The sequence below is a fragment of the Camarhynchus parvulus genome, chromosome 22 (assembly GCF_901933205.1).
Source record: "Camarhynchus parvulus chromosome 22, STF_HiC, whole genome shotgun sequence".
In the NCBI taxonomy this organism is placed as follows: Eukaryota; Metazoa; Chordata; class Aves; order Passeriformes; family Thraupidae; genus Camarhynchus; species Camarhynchus parvulus.
This window is the reverse complement of record NC_044592.1, coordinates 2,300,544-2,323,088: the sequence shown is the minus strand read 5'-3', so window position 1 is coordinate 2,323,088 and position 22,545 is coordinate 2,300,544. Positions and strand designations below refer to the sequence as shown.

The window sequence follows — 22,545 nt, the reverse complement described above, 5'->3', positions numbered from 1 at the left end:
TGAGTCTGGCAGCTCCTTTGGGGTCTGGGGGCCAGCACAGAGCTCAGCTCAGCTGGGGCTGCCAGGGAAGGGGAGGCAGGGATGGAAATGGAGGCGAGGATGGGAAGCAGAGGTGAGGATGGGATGCCAGCAGCCCCTGGGCACTCCAGGGGGGTGGCAGAGCTGGGCATCCTTGCCCCTTTGGTGACCCCCCAGAGCCCTCATCACCCAGGGACATTCCAAAAAGGGACATTCAAAGCGGGACAGGTGCTCCTGCTTTGCTCTCAGACCCAAAAATGTGAGTGTGCCCTGGAGCTGGCTGTGCAGGCACGACACACGACAGCATCCCTGCCCCTGTGTGTGTGCCAGGGGCACAAACTGCCTCCCTGCCCCTGTGTGTGTGCCAGGGGCACAAACTGCCTCCCTGCCCCTGTGTGTGTGCCAGGGGCACAAACTGCATCCCTGCCCCTGTGTGTGTGCCAGGGGCACAAACTGCCTCCCTGCCCCTGTGTGTGTGCCAGGGCACTCTGAGGATGGCACAAACTGCCTCCCTGCCCCTGTGTGTGTGCCAGGGGCACAAACTGCATCCCTGCCCCTGTGTGTGTGCCAGGGCACTCTGAGGATGGCACAAACTGCATCCCTGCCCCTGTGTGTGTGCTAGGGCACTCTAAGGATGGCACAAACCGCCTCCCTGCCCCTGTGTGTGTGCTAGGGCACTCTGAGGATGGCACAACTGATCCCTGTGTGTGTAGGGGCACAAACTGCATCCTGCCTGTGTGTGTAGGGGCACAAATGCCTCCCTGCCCCTGTGTGTGTGCCAGGGCACTCTGAGGATGGCACAAACTGCATCCCTGCCCCTGTGTGTGTGCCAGGGGCACAAACTGCATCCCTGCCCCTGTGTGTGTGCCAGGGCACTCTGAGGATGGCACAAACCGCCTCCCTGCCCCTGTGTGTGTGCTAGGGCACTCTGAGGATGGCACAATCTGCATCCCTGCCCCTGTGTGTGCACCAGGGGCACAAATTCAGCAATTCCCAGCTCTCTCCCAGGCAGCAGGGAGCTGGGAGCTGGGTGAGATCAGATCAAGCCTTTGGCTGAGGGCTCTGAAAATCCAAAACAGCCTTGTAAAGATGAAGCTTGTAAAAGCAGGACTCTGCTTTCGTAGCTCATGAATGGGAAGAAATGCCAGCCAGATCATTCTTACACATATTTTTTCCGTCTTTGTCAACATTCCCCCATTTGGCTGGAACTTCAAACTGCCCCGTTTGGAGACCGTCTGTTGTAGAAGTTGCAGTATTTGTATAAATAAATAACTGATAGGGAAAGATGATCCACTCTGGAGCCTGCCCAGGGGCCCTGGGAACTGGGATGGGGCTGTGGAGCCTCCCTGAGCTTTGGTGGTTCCCCAGTGCCCAGTGAGCAGGACAGGAAGCGTGGGTGGGGGTCTCCAAACACCAGCACCCACCCAAATTCAGGAAGGGGAGCAAGAAAGGTCTCTTCCATCCGCTGGGAAGGAGGCTCAGGCAGTAACTGTGGAGGTGAAGTGGTGGCTCTGGGTGTCACCTGGGTGGAAGCTGGCTGTCACCTTGCCAACCCTGTGCTGATGTCGGGGTGTCGCTGTCCCCACCAGGGGCAGCCTGTCCTGCCCGGGGAGAGTCTGAGCACGGCGAGGGGGGCACGGAGAGGGCAGCACAGGGGGCTGAGGGCTCAGGGAGGGGATGGAGAGCACGGCAGGGTGGAGAACAGGGACAGACGGGTGGGAATGGGATCTCAGAGAGGGGCTGGAGGCACAGAGAGGGGATGAAGAGCATGGAGAAGAGCCGGAGAGCATGGCGAGGGGAGCGTGGAGAGGGGCACGGTGAGGGCAGAGGGCAGAGGACTCATGGAAAAGCACCGGGGCGCTCGGGGAGGGGATGGTGTGCACGGCAGGGTGCAGAATAGGGACAGACGTGTGGGAATGGGGTCTCAGAGAGGAGCTGGAGGGCACAGGGAGGGGATGGAGGGCGCAGGGAGGGGATGGAGAGCACGGAGAAGAGCGGGAGAGCACGGCCAGGGGCTGAGGCGTCCGGCGGAGCTGCCGGGGGGAGCGGGGCGGGCCGGGGCAGCGCGTCCGGGGGGAGGAGGTGCCGCTCTCCGCTCTCCTTCCCTCGCCCTCCGGAGCAGCCCGGGGCCGCCCCGCTCCTTTAAAAGCTCCTCCTCCGGCTCGGAGGGGACCCGGCCCCGCCGGTCCGGCCCGAGGGCTGCGCCGGGAGCGCGGCGGGGAGCGCACGGCGGGGCCGGTGCCCCCAGCCCAGCCCGGCCGACATGAGCCCCCTCCCCGCGGGCAACGGCAGCGCCTGGGGGGGCTCCGGGAACTGCAGCGGGGCTCCACTGGGCCGGCAGTGGGTGCTGGGCACCGCCATCAGCCTCACCGTGCTGGTCACCGTGGCCGGGAACCTGCTGGTGATCGTGGCCATCGCCAAAACGCCGCGGCTGCAGACCATGACCAACGTCTTCATCACCTCGCTGGCGTGCGCCGACCTCATCATGGGCTTGCTGGTGGTGCCGCCGGGCGCCACCATCCTGCTGAGCGGCCACTGGCCCTACGGCACGACGGTGTGCGAGCTGTGGACCTCGCTGGACGTGCTGTGTGTGACCGCCAGCATCGAGACGCTGTGCGCCATCGCCGTGGATCGCTACCTGGCCATCACCGCCCCGCTGCAGTACGAGGCGCTGGTGACCAAGGGCCGCGCCCGGGCCGTGGTGTGCCTGGTGTGGGCCATCTCTGCCTTCATCTCCTTCCTCCCCATCATGAACCACTGGTGGAGGGACGGGGCGGACGAGCGGGCGGCGCGCTGCTACGAGGATCCGCGCTGCTGCGACTTCGTCACTAATGTCACCTACGCCATCGTGTCTTCCACCATCTCCTTCTACGTGCCCCTGCTCGTCATGATCTTCGTCTACGTGCGAGTTTTCGCCGTGGCCTCGCGACACGTCCGGCTCATCGGCAAGGACAAGGTGAGGTTCGTGCAGGAGGCGCCCGGCCCCACGGGCAGGAGCAGCCGGCGCAGGAGGCCCTCCCGCCTGCTGGCCATCAAGGAGCACAAGGCTCTCAAAACGCTGGGCATCATCATGGGCGTCTTCACTCTCTGCTGGCTGCCCTTCTTCGTGGCCAACATCATCAAAGTCTTCTGCCGCTCGCTGGTGCCGGACCAGCTCTTTCTCTTCCTCAACTGGCTGGGCTACATCAACTCGGCCTTCAACCCCATCATCTACTGCCGCAGCCCCGACTTCAGGAGCGCCTTCCGCAAGCTGCTCTGCTGCCCACGCCGTGCTGACCGCCGGCTCCACGCTGTCTCGCAGGACCTGCAGCGCTGCCCCTGTGCCTTCAGCCCTCGGGGGGGACCCGCAGGGGACAGCAAGGCGGCTCCCGGGGGCCCCGGGGAGGATGGTGAGGCTCGGGGCGGCGGCAGTAGGACAGAGGAGGCTCCTCGGCCCCACCGGCAGCGCCCCCCGGGCGAGTCCCGGCTGCAGGGCGCGCAGACCTCGCTGTGTTCGCAGCTGCATGAGTAGGTACCTGCAGGCATTTGCTCGGGAGGGGCTCGGGGGGGCCGGTGCAGCCCTTTGGGGTCCATGCTGGGGGAGCAGGCAGACCCCGGGGTACACGGGAGAGGCTCTGGGATGTGGGACTGGGCGCCATTGCCCCTGCTCCCTGATGTTCCCCTAAAACTCTGGCCCCTCCATTGGGCTGCAAAATTGGGGTCCCAACCAGTCGCACTCCAGCCCGCCAGGACTTGATCTGCTGTCCCCGGCTAAAGGAAACACGGGTGGTGAACAGGAAAGCAAACCAGCTGAGCAGCAAAGTGTCCCCGAGCCTGGCATTTCCCCCTTCTCCCGATCCCACTTTGGGCTGCTAAAGAAGGAAAACGCGGGGACCCCCTCCTCAGCGAGGCACTGCGGCTGCCCTCGCCGCTCTGGGCTCTGCGGGTTGCTTTGCCCTCCAGCGGTGGAAATCTGGGAAGGGAATTCATTTCATCCCACTGTTCCATGACGGGAAATGCGCTCCCGGAGCCGGCAGCCCGCACAGAGCAGGGGCAGGGGTTGGCAGGGGTGGCAGGGATGGCAGGGGACACCCACGCTGTGGTTCTGCCCTGCCGGCACCCCGACACGGATTTGCACCTCCAATTTCAGGGTGGGGTTTTTGCACGCTGAGTTTTTTTATTAGTATGACAAAATTGGAGTTCTGCTGGTTACCGTGGATTTTAACTGTTTCTCCTGAGGGCAGGAGAGGTTTCCTGCCAGAAATGTGCAGGTAGAAATGCCGGAGGTGTTCCCTGGGCAGGATTCACCCATGCTGGGGACACGGGGCGCTGGATGGTGGGCGGGTCTGGGCTCTCACCCCTGCGCTCCCCCATTTCAGCTTTGCTGGCGGAGAGACGCCCGCGGGTCCGTCCGAGTGACTGGGAGCAGCCGAGAGCCGGGAGGAGAGCGCTTTCCCCGGCCGGCTCATCATCATCATCATCATCATCATCGCTCCGGCCTCTCCTCTGCCCGCCTTGGCCGCCGCCCTCCCCGGGGACCACAGCCAGCCCCAGGCTGCTGCCCGGCTTCGGGCACGTGAGTCCAGATCAGCCCGGCCAGAGCGGCTTTAACCCTCCTTGTGCTGGTGCCTGGCTCGCTGCAGCTGCCCGGCGCTCCCGGATCCCTTCTGTGCCCGCTGGGGTGGTGGCCGCGGGTCCCTGTCCCCAGCCGAGCCGGCTGGGTGGCACTGTGTCACCTCCCACCCTCTGCTGCGTGGCACTGTGTCACCTCCCACATTCTGTTGGGTGGCACTGTGTCACCTCCCACCCTCTCCTTGCAGGGCCGGGGGTGCAGAAGCAGCGCCAGGGGTGACGGTGCTGGCAGGACCCGGAGAGGAGGAGGAGGAGGAGGAGGATCTCCCTTGGGAACGCTGGTGGCTTTGGGACAGCACCAGCTCCTTCGTGCCGTCGGTGCTGGAGACCTGGAGCTGGGGAGAAGCTCTGGAGCTGCTCAGCAAGGGGCAGCACAGCCTCAGGGATGTGTGGACAAGGGACAAGCTCCCATCTGGGTGCTCCTGGCACGGCTGGCGGTGGGATGTGGAGACTGCCAGCTCTGCTTTCTTGAAGGACAAAGGACTCTTGTCCCAGGCTTGGCCAGTTTCGGACAGTCTGCTGAGAAGGAGAGAGGAGCCTCCTGCAGGCTCAAACCCTTCCCAGGATTTCCATCCCTGCCCCAGCTGCTGCGTTCCAGGGCTGAGTGCAATCCCTTCAGCAAAGGAAAAGCTCAGGGGAACGAGGGCAGCTCCGAGCACGGAGCGCTTCCAAACGCAGGGAGCTGGGATCGTGTCGGGTCTCTCGGCAGTTCCCCCCTCTCGTTTGGGACAGATGTCCCTGGGGGACGGGAGGTGGATTCTCATTCTCATCTCACACGCGTGCAGGCGTGCCCTGCCCACGCTGCGCTGCCCCGCAGCACCTCTGGGCACAGCTGCTGTCAGGATGTTCAGTGACTGCACAGTTCTTGTCCCGGTTTGTGTCCTCCCTGCCGTGTGAAATAAACCTCTGGATGTCTGCGGTGCCTCCACATCTGTCCCGAGCAGTGGGTGCTGCTCCATGTGCTGTTCCCTGTTCCATGTGCTGTTCCCTGTGCAGTTCCCTGCTCCATGTGCTGCTCCAGGTGCTGTTCCCTGCTCCATGTGCTGTTCCCTGTGCAGTTCCCTGCTCCATGTGCAGTTCCCGGAGGTTCGGGGGGTCCATCCCCTCCCGGGGCCGTGGCTGGCAGGAAAGAGCTGGGCTGGAGCTGCCGGAGCTGCCCAGTGCCACCTCCTGGTGCCTGGGAAATGCCAGGTCCTGCACAGGGACCTGACCTGGGGTGCTGCAGGGTGTCCCTGCAGGGACCTGTACACACGTGCACACACCTATACTCACCTGTACACACCTGTACACACCTATACACCTGTACACACTCACCTGTACTCACACCTGTACACACCTGTACACACCTGTACTCACCTGTATACACTTGTACATATACACCTGCACTCATCTGTGCACACTCACCTGTATCCAGTTGTACTCACCTGTACACACTCACCTGTACTCACCTGTACTCACCTGTACTCACCTGTACACAGCTGTACCCACATGTACACACCTGTACACACCTGTACACATGTACATATTCACCTGTATACACTCACCTGTACTCACCTGTACACACCTGTACACACCTGTAACTCACTCACCTGTACTCACCTGTGCTTACCTGTACTCACCTGTACTCACCTATACACTCCTGCACCCATTCACCTGTACACACCTGTACACACCTGTACACACCTGCACTCACCTGTACACAGCTGTACTCACCTGTACACACCTGTACCCACCTGTACACACCTGTACCCACCTGTACACAGCTGTACTCACCTGTACTCACCTGCACTCACCTGTACCCACCTGTACTCACCTGTACACACCTGTACACACCTGTACCCACCTGTACTCACCTGTACCCACCTGTACACAGCTGTACTCACCTGCACTCACCTGTACCCACCTGTCCGCCCAGGCCCCGCCCCCTCAGGCCCCGCCCTTTCCGCGCTCTCGCGAGAGGGGCGGGGCGGGGCTCACCGCCCGCCGCCGCCGCTCCCGTCCCGTCCCATCCCGGCGCATTCTCGGCCCGTCCCCGGCTCCGCCGCCGCTCGCCCGCTCGCAGCCATGGCGGCCCCGGGCTGGGCGCCCACGCACGTGCGGGTGACAGTGCTGCGGGCGCGGGGGCTGCGCGCCAAGGCGGCGGCGGGCGGCAGCGACGCGTACGCGGTGATGGCGCTGGGCCGCGACAAGTTCCGCACGTCGGTGGCCGAGCGGTGCCGCGGCGAGCCGCTGTGGCGGGAGGAGGCCACGTTCGAGCTGCCCGCCAAGCCCGCCGCGCTGCGCCTCACCGTGCTGCACCGCGCCCTCACCGGCGCCGACAAGTTCCTGGGCCGCGCCGAGGTGGAGCTGGGCCCGCTGAGGGAGGACGGCGGCCGGCGGCACACCAGGTGCGACCGGGGGGCTCCGGGGGGCTCTGGGGAGGAATGGGGACCCTCAGCCTGAGGTGTGTGAGGGCTGCGGTGTCCCACGGGGCTGGGGAGGAGGATGGAGAGGGCCCTCCGGGTCCTGTGGAGGATCGGGAGGAGGTTTTGGGGGGGATCTCTCAGGGCCTCGGGGGTCACGGAGAGGTTTGGAGGGGATTTCTGTGCCTCACGGAGGTCTGGGAGAGTGATGAGGGGATTGCTGTGCCCTATGGGGGCTGTGGAGAAGGATGGAGAGGCCCCTCTGCGTCATGTGGAGGATGGGGAAGAGGTTTGGGGGGGTTATGGAGAGGTTTGGAGGGGACCTGTGCACCCCACGGAGGTGTGGGAGAGCGAGGAGGGGATTTCTGTGCCCCACGGGGGCTGGGGAGGATAGTGAGGGGATTTCTGTGTCCCACAGGAGCTGCGAAGAAGGATGGAGTGGCCCCTCTGGGTCATGCAGAGGATGGAGAGAAGCTTTTGGGGGGGGTTTCTCAGGCCCACGGGGGTCATGGAGGGGTTTGGAGGGGATTTGTGTCCCACGAAGGTCTGGGAGAGCGATGAGGGGATTTCTGTGTCCCATGGGATGTGGGGAGGAGGATGGAGAGGCCCCTCCGGGTCCTGGGGAGGAGGTTTTGGGGGGGCTCTCTCAGGCCCATGGGGGCCATGGAGAGGTTTGGGGTTTGGGAGTGAGGATTTCTCCCACAGGGGCTGGGAGAGCGATGAGGGGTTTCTGTTGAGGGGCTGGGATGAGGGGATTTCTGTGTCCCACGGGGAGCGATGGGATTTGTGCCCACAGGCGAAGATGAGGGGATTTCTGTGTCCCACAGGGGCTGGGGAGGATAGTGGGGGGTGCCTCTTGAAGGGGGTGCAGTGCTGTGAGCAGCCCCAGCTCCCCGTGGGATGGATGCTCCTGTTCCTTGTGGAAACCTCGGTGCTCCTCAGGCACGGGGGAGACCCCTGTGCCCCCATGGCAGTCTGTCTGTCCCGCAGCCTGGGGGTCACCCTGTGCCCCAGGGCGGTGAGGGGTTCTGGTGGGGGACTCTTGTTCCCCACAGGGACCTCTGAAGCCCCAAAAGTGCCCACAGGGTGACCCCTATGAGCCCCTCACAGCTGGGGAATGCCTTCCTCTGGAAGAAGCTGGTGGTCCAGAGACAACTTTTCCAGCCACTCCTGCCTGGTCCTTGGGTTTGATTTTCAAACAGACACTACAGAGAAAACAGCCAGCCTGATCCCCGAAACCTGATGCCCTCAGAGTGCTGCCCCTTCCAGCAGGCACCGAGCACTAATTTATTTTTGCTAACAAGCACTTGAAGCGTGTCAGGGTGGATAATTCCACCTTCCACGGGCCGCTCCTGCCCAGCTCCAGCTCTGTGTCACACGCTCGCTGCTTTGAACACAAACACGGGCACGGTGAAACCCAGGGGTGGTGCCCGGGAGGGTTTTACTGGGAGTCAGCAGCCTTGTAATGTGCGGTGAGTCACCTTCCTCCTCTGCCTCACCTGAGCACCGCGGAGCCGTCCCGCTTCTCAAGGCTTAATTAGGTTCATTAAGGCTGTGTCAGACTGGGCTGTGTTTACACTGCAGAGCCCCTTGGTCAGCAGAGCTCAGGGCCGGTGCCTCGGGGCTCCCAGGCATTCCTTTGTGTCTGGGCAAAGGAAAACTGAGAGGGAGAAAAAAAAAAAAAAGAAAACACAGCTTTGGTACTCCTGGGGAAATTTCTCGTGTTTTCAGTTGTTTGCAGGCCTCGGTTTCCTGTTTGAAGCCTGTTTTGTTCTTGCTGCCATGGTGATGTGTAGCCATAAAGGAGTAGTTTTATTTGGAAAATAGAGAGATGTTGATTGACAGGTGCTCGCTAACACCATAAATGCCACTAATGAGATTTTTTTTTGTGGTCTGGGGGATTGTCAGTCCGTGATTTCCTTCCAGCCACCCCCAGTGGTGCTGCTTTCAGGCAGGGCTGAGCTGCCTTTGCTGAGCACGGTGTTTGCCCGGGACACACGGGATCGATTGTGGCACAGGATGCTCCTAGAAACCACGGCTTTGGAACAGCAGTGCCCGGTGCTGGCTCATGTTAAAGGCAAAGGGCTTGTGATTCCTGGGCTGCTGTAGCTCCAGGGACTGGGCAAAGCTTTGGTCTCCTGATCAAAACCCTTCCCTAGGTGTCTTCTAAGTGCCAGAGTGCCTGATTGTCAATCGAGTGTTCATTTAGAGTCACAGAATCCCAGAATGGACCTTAAAGCCCATCTTGTTCCACCCCCTGCCCTGGCTAGGGACAGCTTCCACTAGATCATTGCTCCAAACCTGGCTTTGAACACTTTGAGGGACAGGACAGACACAGTTTCCCCAGGACCAGAGCCTCACCACCTCAGAGGGAAAAATTTCTTCCACATTTCCCTCTGAAGTGTTTGTAGCAGATTCCTGAATCCATCTCCTTCAGTTATCCCCATTAGTTTTGAATTTTCTCTGGAGCAAGTCACCTTTTCCTGTTCTCTTTTGTTGCTTCCAGTGTACCTTTGGAGGTTGAAGTGCAAATTTGATGGCAGGGCACATTTGCATGCTCTGTTTGCTGCCTTTATTTTCCCATTCCAGCTGAGGAGGAGGAAGAAACCAATGAGTTTCCAGGCAGCCTTTCCTATGGGTTCCGTGGGGTCGGGAATGCTGCAACAAACAAAACCACACTGCTGTGCAGTGCTGATCATTCTCTGTGCTGGCTCAGATGTGGTTTGAGTGTCACCAAGGGGTGGCTGAGGGCGTGTGGGTGGTGGGATTGTGGTTTGGGATGCCCTGGGCACTGCCCACGCAGAGCTCGATGTTGGGGAAGGAGAAGGCTCTGCCTGAGCAATGCCCTTCCTGGTGCGTGCCAGTCACGAGCCTGCAGAGGGGAGTGGAAATCCCCGAGGTCTGGGAGGCTGGGGCTGGCTCTCTGCTCTTGATTAGGGGTTCCTTGGCTTAGGAGGCATTAAGGAGCTGGAATGAAAGGTATGAGGGTGTGGGACGCGTGTGCAGCTCTGAGGCTGCTGCTCTGATCCACTTCAAAGCTGTGGCCCCTGCCAGTGTCAGGAGGAGAGATGAAAGGGCAGAGGAGAGCGGCTGAGCTGAAATACAGGAATTCCATGTTGTGCCTCTGTTTTTTCTCCTTTTTTTTTAACCCTTCCTGATCTGGTTTTAAACCAAATCTTATTAAGAACTTTCTGTTTACGATAAGGAGTGTTTTCTTTGGCACCTGGAGCTGTGAAGGTGACGTCACCATAAGATTAAAGTCTTTCTTTTCCTACACTGTGGGCTGATTTGATTTTTCAGCCATAAAGCACCTTCTGTGTTCTCAATTACTGGTGTGTGACCGTGTTCATAGGGGTCTTAGGATGAGGGAAGAGACGAAGATCTGACTCCATGTTTCAGAAGGCTTGATTTATTATTTTATGATATATATTATGTTAAAACTATACTAAAAGAATAGAAGAAAGGATTTCATCAGAAGGCTAGCTAAGAATAGAAAAAGAAAGAATGATAACAAAGGCTTGTGGCTCACAATTGGCCATTAATTAGAAACAACTGACATGGGCCAATCAAAGATCTACCTGTTGCATTCCACAGCTGCAGATAACCATCGTTTTGTTCTTGAGGCCTCTCAGCTTCTCAGGAGGAAAAATCTTAAGGAAAGGATTTTTCATAAAAGATGTCTGTGACCCTGGTGGTTAAAGAAACCTCCTTGTTGCTGCAGGTGGTACAAGCTTCGCTCCAAACCGGGGAAGAAGGAAAAGGAGAGAGGGGAGATCGAGGTGGATATCCAGTTCATGAGGAGCAACATGACAGCCAGCATGTTTGATCTGTCCATGAAGGACAAGCCCCGCTCTCCCTTTGGCAAGCTCAAAGACAAGCTCAAGGGCAAGAGGAGCAGCGGCCTCTCGGACACGGCGTCAGCGATCGTCCCCAGCACCTCCCACTCCCCTGCTGACAGCGAGGATGAGGCAGTGGAGAAGGAGAAGAAGAAATCCAAGTTCAAAGCGCTGTTCTCCAAGCCTGGCCTGCACAAGACATCCCTGTCCCAGTCCATGTCAGTGCTGCCCACTCAGCAGCCCCTCACCCAGAGGGTTCGGCTGCGGCCCAGCGACTTCCAGGCACAGTGGGATGAGGAGGAGTCCCAGACCTCTCCTGCCTCAGAACGTGAGTGTTGGCACAAAACCTTCCCCCAAAGGGCTCTTTACACTTTTCACTGGTTAAATTCTCCTTTCTGAACAAATGCACAGGAAGTCCCTGCTGGCACTGAGGCTGGCAGTAGTGTCACAGAAAAGGTTATTCTTGCATCTTCAATTTCTCCCTGTTTTTTTTTTTTCCCCAGGATCCTTTGAAAGTGTGCCAGAACAGAAGCCAGCTCCTTCTCCTCTGTTTAAATCTCGTAAACCAGCCTTTTTGGACAGTAGACAGCTAACCCAGGGAACCACTAACCACACCAAAAAGGATGGGCTCTCTTTGTTCAGTGGCCTTAAATCCAAAAACGATCCCGTGTCCAAGTCCAGTCTGTGCATCAATGGCAGTCACGTTTATATGGAAGAGACCACGACGAAGGACAAGACTCCAGCCTCCTCCCCCTCTCCTCACAACCTCAGGAGGAAGCAGCTCTTTGCTTCAGAGGAGAACCTGTCCTCCAGGTCCACTAAACCACCTGAGGAGATGGGGAGAGCCTCTCCTGGGCAGCCATTCTCTGGGTCCACATCCTTGGAGACCTTCAAATCCATGACTTTGCCGTCATACAAACTGCTCAGCAGTGAGGAGCACCTGGACACCAGCGTTCCACCAAGCGTTGAGCCTGTTAGAGAGACCAAAAAACCAGACCAGAAAAAGTCTGCCTTGCTCTCCCTGGTCACTGGGAAGAAGGAAACAGTGAAGCCCAGCGATGCTGAGATTATTCCCGACAGGACCCTGCAGAGTGAGGAGAATACGATTCCAGAAGAGAAGAGTGAAGAGGAGGCCAAATGCCCTGAAGCCCCAGCAGATCTGGGCAGAGGGAGCCCCTCAGGAGATGCCCACCATGCAGAGGAGGCTGTCACAACCAAGCAGCTGCCCAGCCCTTGTGAGGAGGAACGGAAACCTGAGAAAGCTGCAGCAGCCAAGACCAAAGCTGTGAAACCCAGGTGAGTCCCAGCTGCAGGCAGGAGTGGGGATGGGCACTGCTGGTGGCAGGTGGCAGCGGGCTGTGTCTGCCACACCTGAGCTCAGGTGCTGCTCTGTGCCTTCCTGTGGGTTTTATGCTGGTGTTGGGAGCTTCGATAGCAAAGAAAAGCTCCCAAGTTCTTCCTCAGTATGAATAAAAGATGGATGTAGGGATGCTCCTTGTAAGTGATGCTGAAATAGTGGTTCTCTAGCACAGGAGGCACCTGTGCAGGTGCTGAAGGGGTGAATTTTCTTGCTGGATCTCTTGCACAAACTAACTCTGTCTGAGCTGTGTGGCTGCAGCCTCCCCAGGGTCTGAAATGCCCGTTCTAACGTCTCTGCTTTCCTCTTCCCTACTTGGCTGTGGTCTTCCAAAGGGTGGCCTTGGAGCCCTTCTGCTTTTGGCATCGCTCACAGCAGCACAGAGGGATTTTGTGTGGGTTTGTACACAAGGCTTTTTCGGAAATTCTGCTCCTTTATCCCTCATACAAATATATAAATTGTGTATGGGGTTTATTATATATTTATGTGTAGGTGTGCCCTACTAATAAGGCTGTGTTTTGTGTGTGTCCCTAACTCCTCATTTTCTGTGCTTCTCAAGTCTGAGTTTCTTGCCTGTGCAGTGTTTTATGTACTAATAAACCTGCTTGGGGTGCAAAGAGATGGTGCTTAAAGCAGCAAAACCAAGCTCTGCAGCAGGAGAGTGTGACCGTGTTCACAGGGGTCTTAGGATGAGGGAAGAGATGAGGATCTGACTCCATGTTTCAGAAGGCTTGATTTATTATTTTATGATATATATTAAAACTATACTAAAAATAGAAGAAAGGATTTCATCAGAAGAATAGAAAAAGAAGGAATGATAACAAAGGTTTGTGGCTCAGACTCTCTGTCCGAGCCAGCTGACTGTGATTGGCCATTAATTAGAAACAACCACATGAGACCAATCACAGATCCACCTGTTGCATTCCACAGCAGCAGATAATCAATGTTTACATTTTGTTCCTGAGGCCTCTCAGCTTCTCAGGAGAAAAAATCTTAAAGAAAAGATTTTTCATAAAAGATGTCTGCGACAGGAGAGTTCTGGCATAAGCCCAGTGCTTGGTAAAGGTGCTGTAAAGTCTCACAGACAAAGGGACACCTCTCTCTGAGGTCTCTGTAAGGTGTAGCTCATCTCCAGTGGCAGAGCTGATGGAGGCTGGTGCTAAAGCTTGTCTGTTCCTGCCTCGTGTTGCATCTGCAAGTGACATGCGAGTTTTTTGTCCCTTTTTGCAGACTGGGCCTGTCTCCAGAGGAGGAACCCAAAGCCACGCTTCCTACTCTTGCACCTGACCCCCTCCCTGCTTTCCTCTCTGTGCACCGTATCAGCAGTGCCAATAATCCTTTTATTTCTCAAGTGGGGCAGACGGTCCAAGTGCCAGACTCTGAAAACATCACTGGTTCTCCTGCCTCTCTCACTTCTCCTGCTTTTGCTGCAGAGCTCTGGAATGACAAGAACCCTTTCACTGCTGAGTGGGACAGGGCATCCAGAGCCCTGGATCCCAACAGCATCGCCCGTTTCCCTTCATCCCATCATCCTGCAGCCTCTGTTCCCAAAGTGCCTCTTCCTGGGCAGGTCTCTGCCAGGGGCAATAATCCTTTTGCTGCTGACTGGGGGCAGGGTCCTGAGGGTTCTGAGGCTTCCTGGGGTCTCTCTGGCCCACACACACCTTCTGTCCCCTCCGTCTGTCCTTTCAATGACAGCAATCCCTTTGTGTCCAAGCGTGGGGCACAGGCAGTGCCAGGTTCCCAGGCTGGTTCTTCCCCTTCCTGCCTTCCTGCTGGGGAGAATTGTTCTTCTGCAGGACACCCTGCTCGTGGTGCTTCGGGGGGCTCTGCACATGTGGCTTTAACCAGTGATGTCACAGCTGAGCCAGACCCTCTGGGCACCTTGTCTGACCCCCCTGGGCTGGCTGCAGAGCCGCACTGGGATTCTGCCCGGCTTCAGCCTGAGGGTTCTTTGGAAAGCAGCAAGCCAGGCCATGGGAAATCTGTGTCCTTTGTCCTTGGGGAGTGGCAGGGTGTTCCATCAGGTGATGCAAGTTTGGGTGGGCAGGAAGGGGGAGAGCAGCCCCTGGATTCCAGTGGGAGGTCACAGATGAGTTCAGGGGCAGCAGGAGAGCGAGCAAGGTTTGGGGGTGACCCATCGACAGAGCTCTCTGGGGACAGCACACATCCCACCTGGAGCAGTGATGGAACAGCTGTGGAGGTCAGTGGTGGGAGCACTGAGCCCTGCACGAGGGGTGACAAAGGTTTTGTGTCTCTCTCCAAGTGCAGTGACAGCCTCGTGCTGGAGGCTGAGCAGGCACAATCCCCCAAGGGCGAGCTCAGGGAGGAGCAGGAGCCCTGTGCTGGGAAGCAGTGGGCAGAACGTGTGCCCATGTTAGAGCCCCAGGCACCTCCACCTGCTGGAAATGATCCAGTTCCTCAAGCCCAGCCCACACCAAGAGCCTGCACTGGGGAAGGGGATGCAGGGAGGGCTGGCAGGGAGGTCCTTGTGCCCCCAAAGCCAGCCCCACGAGTGGCTGTGCTGCTGAGGAAACCCCCAGGGACTCCCCAGGCTGATGCTCCTGCTCCAGGGGATGCTGCAGAATCCAGCCCAGGGCTCCCATTCCCTGAGGCCTCAGCTGCTCCTGGGTGCCTCCCTCAAGGGGGCTCCTTGGGGACTGCCACCCCTGCAGTGGCGCCCAGAGGTAAGAGCAGGCCTGTAGAAAAGGAGGGTGCTGCTGGTTTGTCTGTCTGTCTGACAAATGTCAGGTCTGCCGTTCCTGTTCCTGGGGACCGTGGCTCGGCGCTGCCCGTGATCCCCGAGGGAGGCTCTGATGAGGAGCTGCTGGGGGACTGCCAGGACAGCTGTGGGGCCTCTGCAGGTGACAGAGGTGTTCTAGGGAATGGAGAGCAGCCCCGAGGTTTGACACCTTTGCATGGAGAGCAGAGAGAGCTCTCTGATAGCTCTGCTGCAGCCCCCATGATCCCGGCTGCTCCAGGAGGAGAACCAGGAGCCATGCCTGGTGCTTGTGAGCCAGGGAGTTTGCCTGTGCTGCCTGCTGCAGTGAGGGCTCCCAGGGTCTGTGTCCAGGGAGCTGACTCAGGCTTAGGTGTGACATCTCATTCCAGAGAGTGTGAGAGTCATTCTGAGAAACAAGAGCTGGAAAGGAGTGCAGGTGCTGAGGAGTGTGCAGAGTGTGACTTCTCTGAGCCTTCTGCTTTCTCTTCCTCCCTGTCAAGTCCTTGCCAGCCCCACTCTTCCTCTCATTCCCTTCTCTCTGACACCCCGAGTCGTAGAGCAGAGTCTCCGAAAAAGCCAAGAGCCGAGGGCTTCGCAGATAAAGCGGGAAATTCGGGCAAGAAGAAACTTCTCCAGGCACGGGTTTCACCCTCTGAAACGTTCCCTAACCACACCCCATGGTGTGAAACCGTGTCTCCCCAGCACAGGTGAGACATGTGGGGATCACAGCAGTGAGCTTTGAGCTTTGCTTTGCCCTCTGGCTGCAGATCTGTCCCTGAGGCTGCTGCATGAGGCCAGGACAGCCCTGATTCCTCTGGGGGCTGGGTTTGTCAGGGCTTGGCTGCTGTCACCTGGTGTGGGGCTGCTGCTGGCTCCAGCAGGGTCTGTGCAGCTCCTCAGGAAAAAGAAACTTCTTCAGGCTCGGGTTTCTTTTCCTGAGGAAAAGAAACTTCTCCAGGCACGGGTTTCACCCTCTGAAACGTTCCCCAACCACACCCCATGGTGTGAAACCGTGTCTCCCCAGCACAGGTGAGACATGTGGGGATCACAGCAGGTACCTCTGTGCAGCTGTGAGCTTTGCTTTGCCCTCTGTCCCTGAGGCTGCTGCACGAGGTCAGGACAGCCCTGATTCCTCTGGGGGCTGGGTTTGTCAGGGCTTGGCTGCTGTCACCTGCTGTGGGGCTGCTGCTGGCTCCAGCAGGGTCTGTGCAGCTCCTCGGGGGAGCAGCTGCTCCTCACAGCTCTTAGGGGAGCTTAGGGAAGGTGCAGGGGGAATGGAGCCATTCCATCCCGCTGGCAGAAGGGCCTGGGGCTGAGCTGTTTGTCAGACACCTGATAAATGTGGTGCTTCATTTCCTGCCTGAGTGGGCTCCTCAGGGATCACCAGCACTGCTGCAGCTCCTGCTCTGTGGGATTGCTGCCACTGACCTGTCAGCCCTTGAGCCTTCACCCCCCAGAGCCTAGGACACTTCAGGGCCAGTGTTTGCTAGAATAAAAATAAAATTTTGTTCCCGTGGTTAAAATTGGTGCTGTAAGTCCTGTGCAGGGAAATAATGACAGCACTTCCTCCCAGCTGGTGGTGTCAGTTCAGCTTGGACATGGCCTGACACTTGTCTCAGGACAGCAGAAGTATTTGGTATGTTGTAAGATCACAAATATGTTCTGATTAGGAAAGGCAGCCTGAAATACCAGTTTCTGAGGGATCAGAGTAGCTGCCCTGTGTTCTGTCTCCTCGTGTAGCCTGACCTGGCTTTTCTTCCATGACACACACAGGATGTATTTCCCTTCCTGCTGCTGCTTTATCTCCAACACCAAAGTCAGTAAAGATAGTAGAGAACTGGAAAATACTTACAAAACCCCTGTGGCTTGGAAATACCTTGTCTTCCTGAAGCTCTTTTCTTTGAGGAGATAGAGCAGGGAGGGAATCATCCCCAATTTCTTGCTGTATTTGCTCTCAGTCTAAAGATCTTTGTCATGCTGCTGTTACCTCTCCTGCCTGAACAACAGGAGCCTTTTTTTTTTCCTGTTGCAGACTCCATCCTGTGAAACCAATGAATGCCATGGCAAACAAACCTCAGAGCAAGAACCTGAATGTCATCAGCACCATGAATGAAAAGCTGCTGGAAATGAGTGTGAAGGTATGGAGGGAAGTGGCACTTTCACTGCCCAAGCTTTGATTGATTTGAAGAGTTTGTGTATTCCAGATAGTTGGGACATGAACATCCTTTTGGTCAGCCCCCAAGAGTGGGAGCAATCCTTAAATGCTGATTTTTTTGCAGAATGACTGTAAATAGAGCTGGGGCTCGTGTTTTGTGGGGGAAAATTCTCAGCACAGCCACTTCCTTGGAGCACAGTTGTTCATTGGGTCAGCAGTGGGATTGAGAGGAGCTTTCAGCATAATCCTGGCCTCAAAAGAGACCTCCAGGCTTGAGGCACAGCTTCCCTGGCAGGCTGATCTGAAAGGTTGGGAGCATCCTTGGCTCAGCAGGGAAAGTCCCAGCTCCCCTTATGGACTGTCAGGGTTTTTTGGGGAAATAAGGAAGTTAGAACTGAAATAACAGCAGTGCCTCCTCCTGGTGAGAGGGGAGAGGATGGGAGTTGAGTGATTCAGACTGACAAAGGGTTCAGAACTTGCAGTGGTGTTCTGATTGCACCTCAGTTGTGTGTGATGCCCCACAGGAGCCTGTTGTGCTCACACTCCCTGCCTGGGCAGTGTTCTGGGAGCTGCAGGACTCAGCAGAAGCTGCCCAGTACCTCTCATGCTGCTTGAGGCTTAAAACCAGATTTTTCCAAAGAAATAGAAAGAAACAGCAAAGGCCTGGGTGGGTGTTTCTTGCTGTCTAACCTGAATTTGGCTTTCCCAGTGTGCATTTAAGCAGCTGCTTTAAGCTTTACCAGGTTTGTTTGGCAGCAGCTGTCACCGTGCCGGTCTGTGTGTTGTGTGTCTGCTTTGGAATGTGCTGTGCCTGCTCTGACCCTGCCTTCCCTCCCTCCCTCCCAAGAAATATGATCCCTCAGACCCTGCCTATGCCTATGCTCAGCTGACACACGATGAGCTGATCCAGCTGGTGCTGAAACAGAAGGATACCATTACCAGGAAGGACCTCCAGGTGCGGGAGCTCGAGGATTACATCGACAACCTGCTGGTCAGAGTCATGGAAGAAACCCCAAACATCCTCAGAGTCTCCGTGTCTGGCAACAAAAAAGCTGGGAAGATGTGAAGGGTCTGGTGGGCAAGGACTGAATCCCCACCCCAAGGGAGGGTGAGGAGCTGGTGGTGCTGCTTGTGCTGCTCACAGAAAATGACCTTTTCCTGTTCCTGCCTTGAGCAACCCTCGGATTGATCAATAGTTCCATCAGGTGTTGTAATCAAGTCACCTTACTGTATTTATTTTTTTGGTTTTCTTCCCATTATTTGGGAAGGTCAGGCATTAATGCCAAGGCTGTGATGGGAAGGAGGAGGGTTTTTGATGTGTTTTGCTTTCCAGTAAGGCACTGATGATCCTTTAGGAAGATTTTTTTTAAATGGTTTTGTTTCGTAGCAGCTTTTAGAGATCAGTTACTTTTCTTTCCACATCTGAAGTTGTAGTGCAATATAAATCCTTGTACAGTAGAGCTTGAGGATTTGATTGTTTTTAAAATAATAATAATTAACTACACTGGAGAAGTCCAAAGATGACCCAGCTTCAGAGCTGGGCTGTAATTTAAAAGGAATTAATGCCCTGAAAGTTGACTGTAAGCTGACCAAATCTCAGTTCATCTCATCAAGTGGACATTCCCAAGAGTCCTTCAGGGGAAAGCTGACAGATTTTTTGGAGTAGGAGACATTGAGGTTCACGGTACGTTTCTAGCATAGGAATGGCATCAATGAATTTAGCCCAAAGGTACATTTTAAACCAGAAATTGTTCTCTTAGTGTCTTAAATTTCTGCTCTGGAGGTTGTTCAGAGCAGGCAGAGGCTGCCCTGGCTCTGTGGGAGCTCTGTGACTTTTCCCTTTTGAGGGAAACGGAAATCCTTTGGGGTTTGGAGCTGGGGCTCACCTTGAAGGCCCTTCCAAAGGTACATTTTAAATCAGAAATTTTTCTCTCAGTGTCTTAAATTTCTGCTCTGGAGCTTGTTCAGAGCAGGCAGGGGCTGCCCTGGCTCTGCCCCTTGTGCCCTGTGGGAGCTCTGTGACCTTTTCCCCTTTTGAGGGAAACAGAAATTCTTTGGGGTTTGGAGCTGGGCTCACCTTGAAGGCCCTTCCAAAGTTACATTTTAAACCAGAAATTGTTCTCTCAGTGTCTTAAATTTCCACTCTGGAGCTTGTTCAAAGCTCACCTTGAAGGCCCTTCCAAAGTGATCAGCCTTGCAGTGCTTTTTGCTGTCATTCCAGACAGGGATTCCTGCCTGCTCTGGCTCCTTGCTGCTCCCACTGGGAGGAAAACCTTGTGTGGCTGAGGGAGCTGCGTGTGCTGGACAGCCCAGAGCTCCTGGGGGTCTCTGGGGTGTTCTCCCCATCCCCACAGCCTCCCCCACTGCAAACTGAGCAGGGCTTTGTTCGCTGAGCCCCTTGGCACAGATCAAAACCATCAGATGCCTTTTGGGACCCCTGGGATTATTTACCAGGGTAGGGAGAGTCCATGAAAGGCTTAGAGGGAAGCTGGAAAACCAACAGAGCCCTGCAAAGGACCAAAGCTTCATGAGGACCAAAGCTCAAAGCTTTCCAGCCTTAATTGTATGGAAATAAACACTCCTACCCTTGGAAAGTGTTGGGTTATTGGGTCACTCCTGGCCCAGGGGTGAGTTTCTAACTCCACTTTTCTACAGGAAAGCACTTTATTGGGGGACTGGAGCAGCTCTCACCCTGTGAGCAGTCTGCTTACAATGTCACAAACCACTGGAGATCTCAAATGCTGGATTTTGTAGCAAGGAGCAGTTTGATAGATTTGCACAGAGATGTAACCATTTATTAGTAAAATCAGAGAAATGCTCCAAATGACATTTTTATTCCTGCTACCAAAGTCTGGAGCTTTACTGGCAGAGCTGTCCCTCATGGGCAGCCTGACCTTAAACAAGCCTTAGGAGCTGAGAGTCTTGCAAGACTTCAGGTCCTTTAATCTCATTTTAGTGTTATTTGAGCAGTGAGGGTGTTCTCTCCTTCCTGCTGCCCCCTCTGCTCTGAGTGAGGCAGCCTTGGTGGTGGTTTCATTCTCAGTGGTGCTGCTTGGCCTTGCTGCTGCCTCCTGTGCCTTCTCGAGTGAGGAAGATGAAGGATTGATTTGTTTCCTCCTCGTGGATCTCTGCACACAGGATCCTGTACCTCACTGATAAATTTGTATTTTAGACTTTTTCTCCGCTGGGAAGAGTGACTTGCAGAGAACCAAAGCAATAAATAATATTATTATTCAGAAAATGAATAATATTATGTTTTTAGCAGAGATGGAGCCTTAACACTTGGGCAGCCTCCCCTGGCAGTGTTTCTGTGCCACTTCCAGCCCTGGGTGTTTTGTGGAGCCCGAGCTGAGCCCAGCTCTGCTGTGCCTGGGGGGCTGCAGCTCTGGAGCCTCTCCTAGGGGGCACAGGGGGGTCCCAATCCTCGACCCCCTCAGCCCTCACACCTCATTTTTATTGGCAACACTCACTAAAGCCTTCCTTTGGTGTGGGGGGACTGGCATTTTATATCCTCAGAGGCCTTAAGAATCAAATTTCTTGTTTGTTATTGAAGGATTTAATGCATGTTCCCTGTTTGTACTCTCTGCTTTTAACCCAGGTACTGTTTGTTTTTAAACACCTTTTGGTTTTATGGAACACTAAAATAAAGACACCTTAAAGCCAGAGTTCTGAGCAGCCTGTCTTTGTTCTGAGGGGCCTCGTCCCCTCCTTGTGCCTCTCTGCTCATCCTCTGTGGTGGTTCCAGCTGTGGGTTTCTCTGGGGCTGCATTGAAGGCACCTGAGACAATAAATCCATTTTCAGACTCAAGTGTTTATTATTTCTTATCAGTAAAACATTCTCACTACTGTGAGTTCGGCAGGTTTTCATTAGAAGGCACAAAATGGCCAACAATCTCTTCTTACAAGGTCTTTTAAGACTAAACTATCCAATTAAGAGCTGACACCTGGATTATTTTCCCTTTTAACCCAATAACTGATGCCACAGAGCCCACAGTGCAGATTTTTCTGCATTTTCAGCATCCCCCCAGGCAGATGCTGGAGCTGTTGTGGGAACACAGAGGAATTCCAGCTGTGATCACTATGGAGAGGCTAAACTATCCAATTAAGAACTGACACCTGGATTATTTTCCCTTTTAACCCACTAACTGATCCCTAAACGCCCACAATGAGGACTTTTCATTTCAATTACAAAATGCCACCCAAACCCATGGAGAAGCATGAAGAAGAAGCCCAGAATGACAGACACCCTGTGCCCTCCATCTTGCTGCCATCCACAGCACACTAAAAATCCCAAAACCTCAATTTCTCACCAAGTGATGCACCCACACCACTCTCTATAATCTATTTCACACTTTTGTGGATTCTGGTCTATTCTGGAGTTTAGGAAACTTTCTCCATGGATGAGAGTCAAAGTCAGTGCTCCCCTGGGGGACAGGACACCCCAGAGCAGACACAGAAATATTCCCAGTGCTCTGGGTTTCCACAATCCTCCTCAGGCCATTCCGGGCTGGTTCCATCCCTAAACACCTCGCGGGGTGGCTGTGAAAAACGCCAATCACTTGTTTTTAAAATTTTAAAAGTTTAATAGGAATAAAATGGTTATAAAAATAGGAATACAATTAGAGTGATAATAATTTGGACAATTTGAATTAGGACAATATGAGACAATAGAGACAAAGGGTTATGGATGTCCAGGTACTTTTTCTGGGCAGCACGAGCCCGAAAAAGGACCCACGTTAACAAAGGATTAACCCTTAAAAACAATAGCCTGTTGCATATTCATACACCTCATACATGATGCATAAATTCCATTCAAACACAGGATTCTGTCTGGTCAGCGTCAGCTTCTTCCTCTCAATCCTGACAGCGCCTTCGAGGTGGGAAGAAGTTCGTTTCTCCTGATAATGGAGCAATAAATTCTCTTTCTCTGAAAGATTCAGGTGTCCTGTGGCTGCTATCTCGCTGCGAGTCCTTTCTTTAAAAAAAGAATCCTACATAGCATCGTTTCTATTTTAACAATTTTTATAACCTAAAATTATATTTAACACACTACTTAAGAGAATTAACACAGCATCACTTTCTAACACAACACATTCATTTGAATATTTGCGAAAAGCCAATCATAAAAGACGTGCATTTTTCACAGCGAGGAAACATTTCGGATGGGCTCATCTGCATCGGCAGCCCCGGCAGGTTCTGTAAAGCACCAACAGGGCGCTTTACGGCTGCGTAAAATGTGCTGTAAAGCGTGATTGTCGTAAAAGTGCCGTAGATCGCGACTGTCATAAAAGGCGTCGTTAAGCGCGACCGTCGTGAAACTGCCGTAAAACTCGGGGTCCTCATGGCAGCGGTGATGGCAGGAGGAGGAGGCCATCGGGGCCCGCGTTCCCCGCCGAGGAGGCCGCGTTGCCCGCCCGCTCCCGCTCCCGCTCCCCCCGCGCTCC

The 22,545-nt window shown here is 55.3% G+C and overlaps 2 protein-coding genes across 3 annotated transcripts; both read left to right on the top strand.

The window, feature by feature from the left end:
- Positions 1 to 2,279: 2,279 nt before the first annotated feature.
- ADRB3 (adrenoceptor beta 3) lies at positions 2,280 to 4,416 on the top strand. Its single transcript, XM_030964345.1, has 2 exons — positions 2,280 to 3,525; positions 4,377 to 4,416. The coding sequence occupies exons 1-2, from the start codon at positions 2,282 to 2,284 to the stop codon at positions 4,414 to 4,416; spliced, it is 1,284 nt and encodes a 427-aa protein (XP_030820205.1). The 5' UTR covers positions 2,280 to 2,281.
- A 2,236-nt stretch (positions 4,417 to 6,652) lies between these two features.
- On the top strand, positions 6,653 to 20,758 carry RAB11FIP1 (RAB11 family interacting protein 1). 2 transcript variants are annotated; one of them, XM_030964343.1, is made up of 6 exons: positions 6,653 to 7,016; positions 10,753 to 11,195; positions 11,371 to 12,163; positions 13,455 to 15,653; positions 16,979 to 17,084; positions 17,949 to 20,758. In XM_030964343.1, exons 1-6 carry the CDS (start codon positions 6,694 to 6,696, stop codon positions 18,165 to 18,167), a joined length of 4,083 nt encoding a protein of 1,360 aa, XP_030820203.1. In that variant the 5' UTR covers positions 6,653 to 6,693; the 3' UTR covers positions 18,168 to 20,758. The 2 variants fall into 2 exon arrangements, with proteins under 2 accessions (XP_030820203.1, XP_030820204.1); XM_030964344.1 differs by lacking the exon at positions 13,455 to 15,653.
- Positions 20,759 to 22,545: the final 1,787 nt, after the last annotated feature.

Bases quoted from the DNA above. Each gene is read 5' to 3' on its own strand.
- ADRB3 (XM_030964345.1), top strand. From the start codon at position 2,282: ATGAGCCCCCTCCCCGCGGGCAACGGCAGCGCCTGGGGGGGCTCCGGG. The intron at 3,526-4,376 runs GTAGGTACCTGC...CCCCCATTTCAG, and splicing joins CTGTGTTCGCAGCTGCATGA to CTTTGCTGGCGGAGAGACGC.
- RAB11FIP1 (XM_030964343.1), top strand. From the start codon at position 6,694: ATGGCGGCCCCGGGCTGGGCGCCCACGCACGTGCGGGTGACAGTGCTG. The intron at 7,017-10,752 runs GTGCGACCGGGG...TTGTTGCTGCAG, and splicing joins GGCGGCCGGCGGCACACCAG to GTGGTACAAGCTTCGCTCCA. The intron at 12,164-13,454 runs GTGAGTCCCAGC...CCCTTTTTGCAG, and splicing joins ACCAAAGCTGTGAAACCCAG to ACTGGGCCTGTCTCCAGAGG.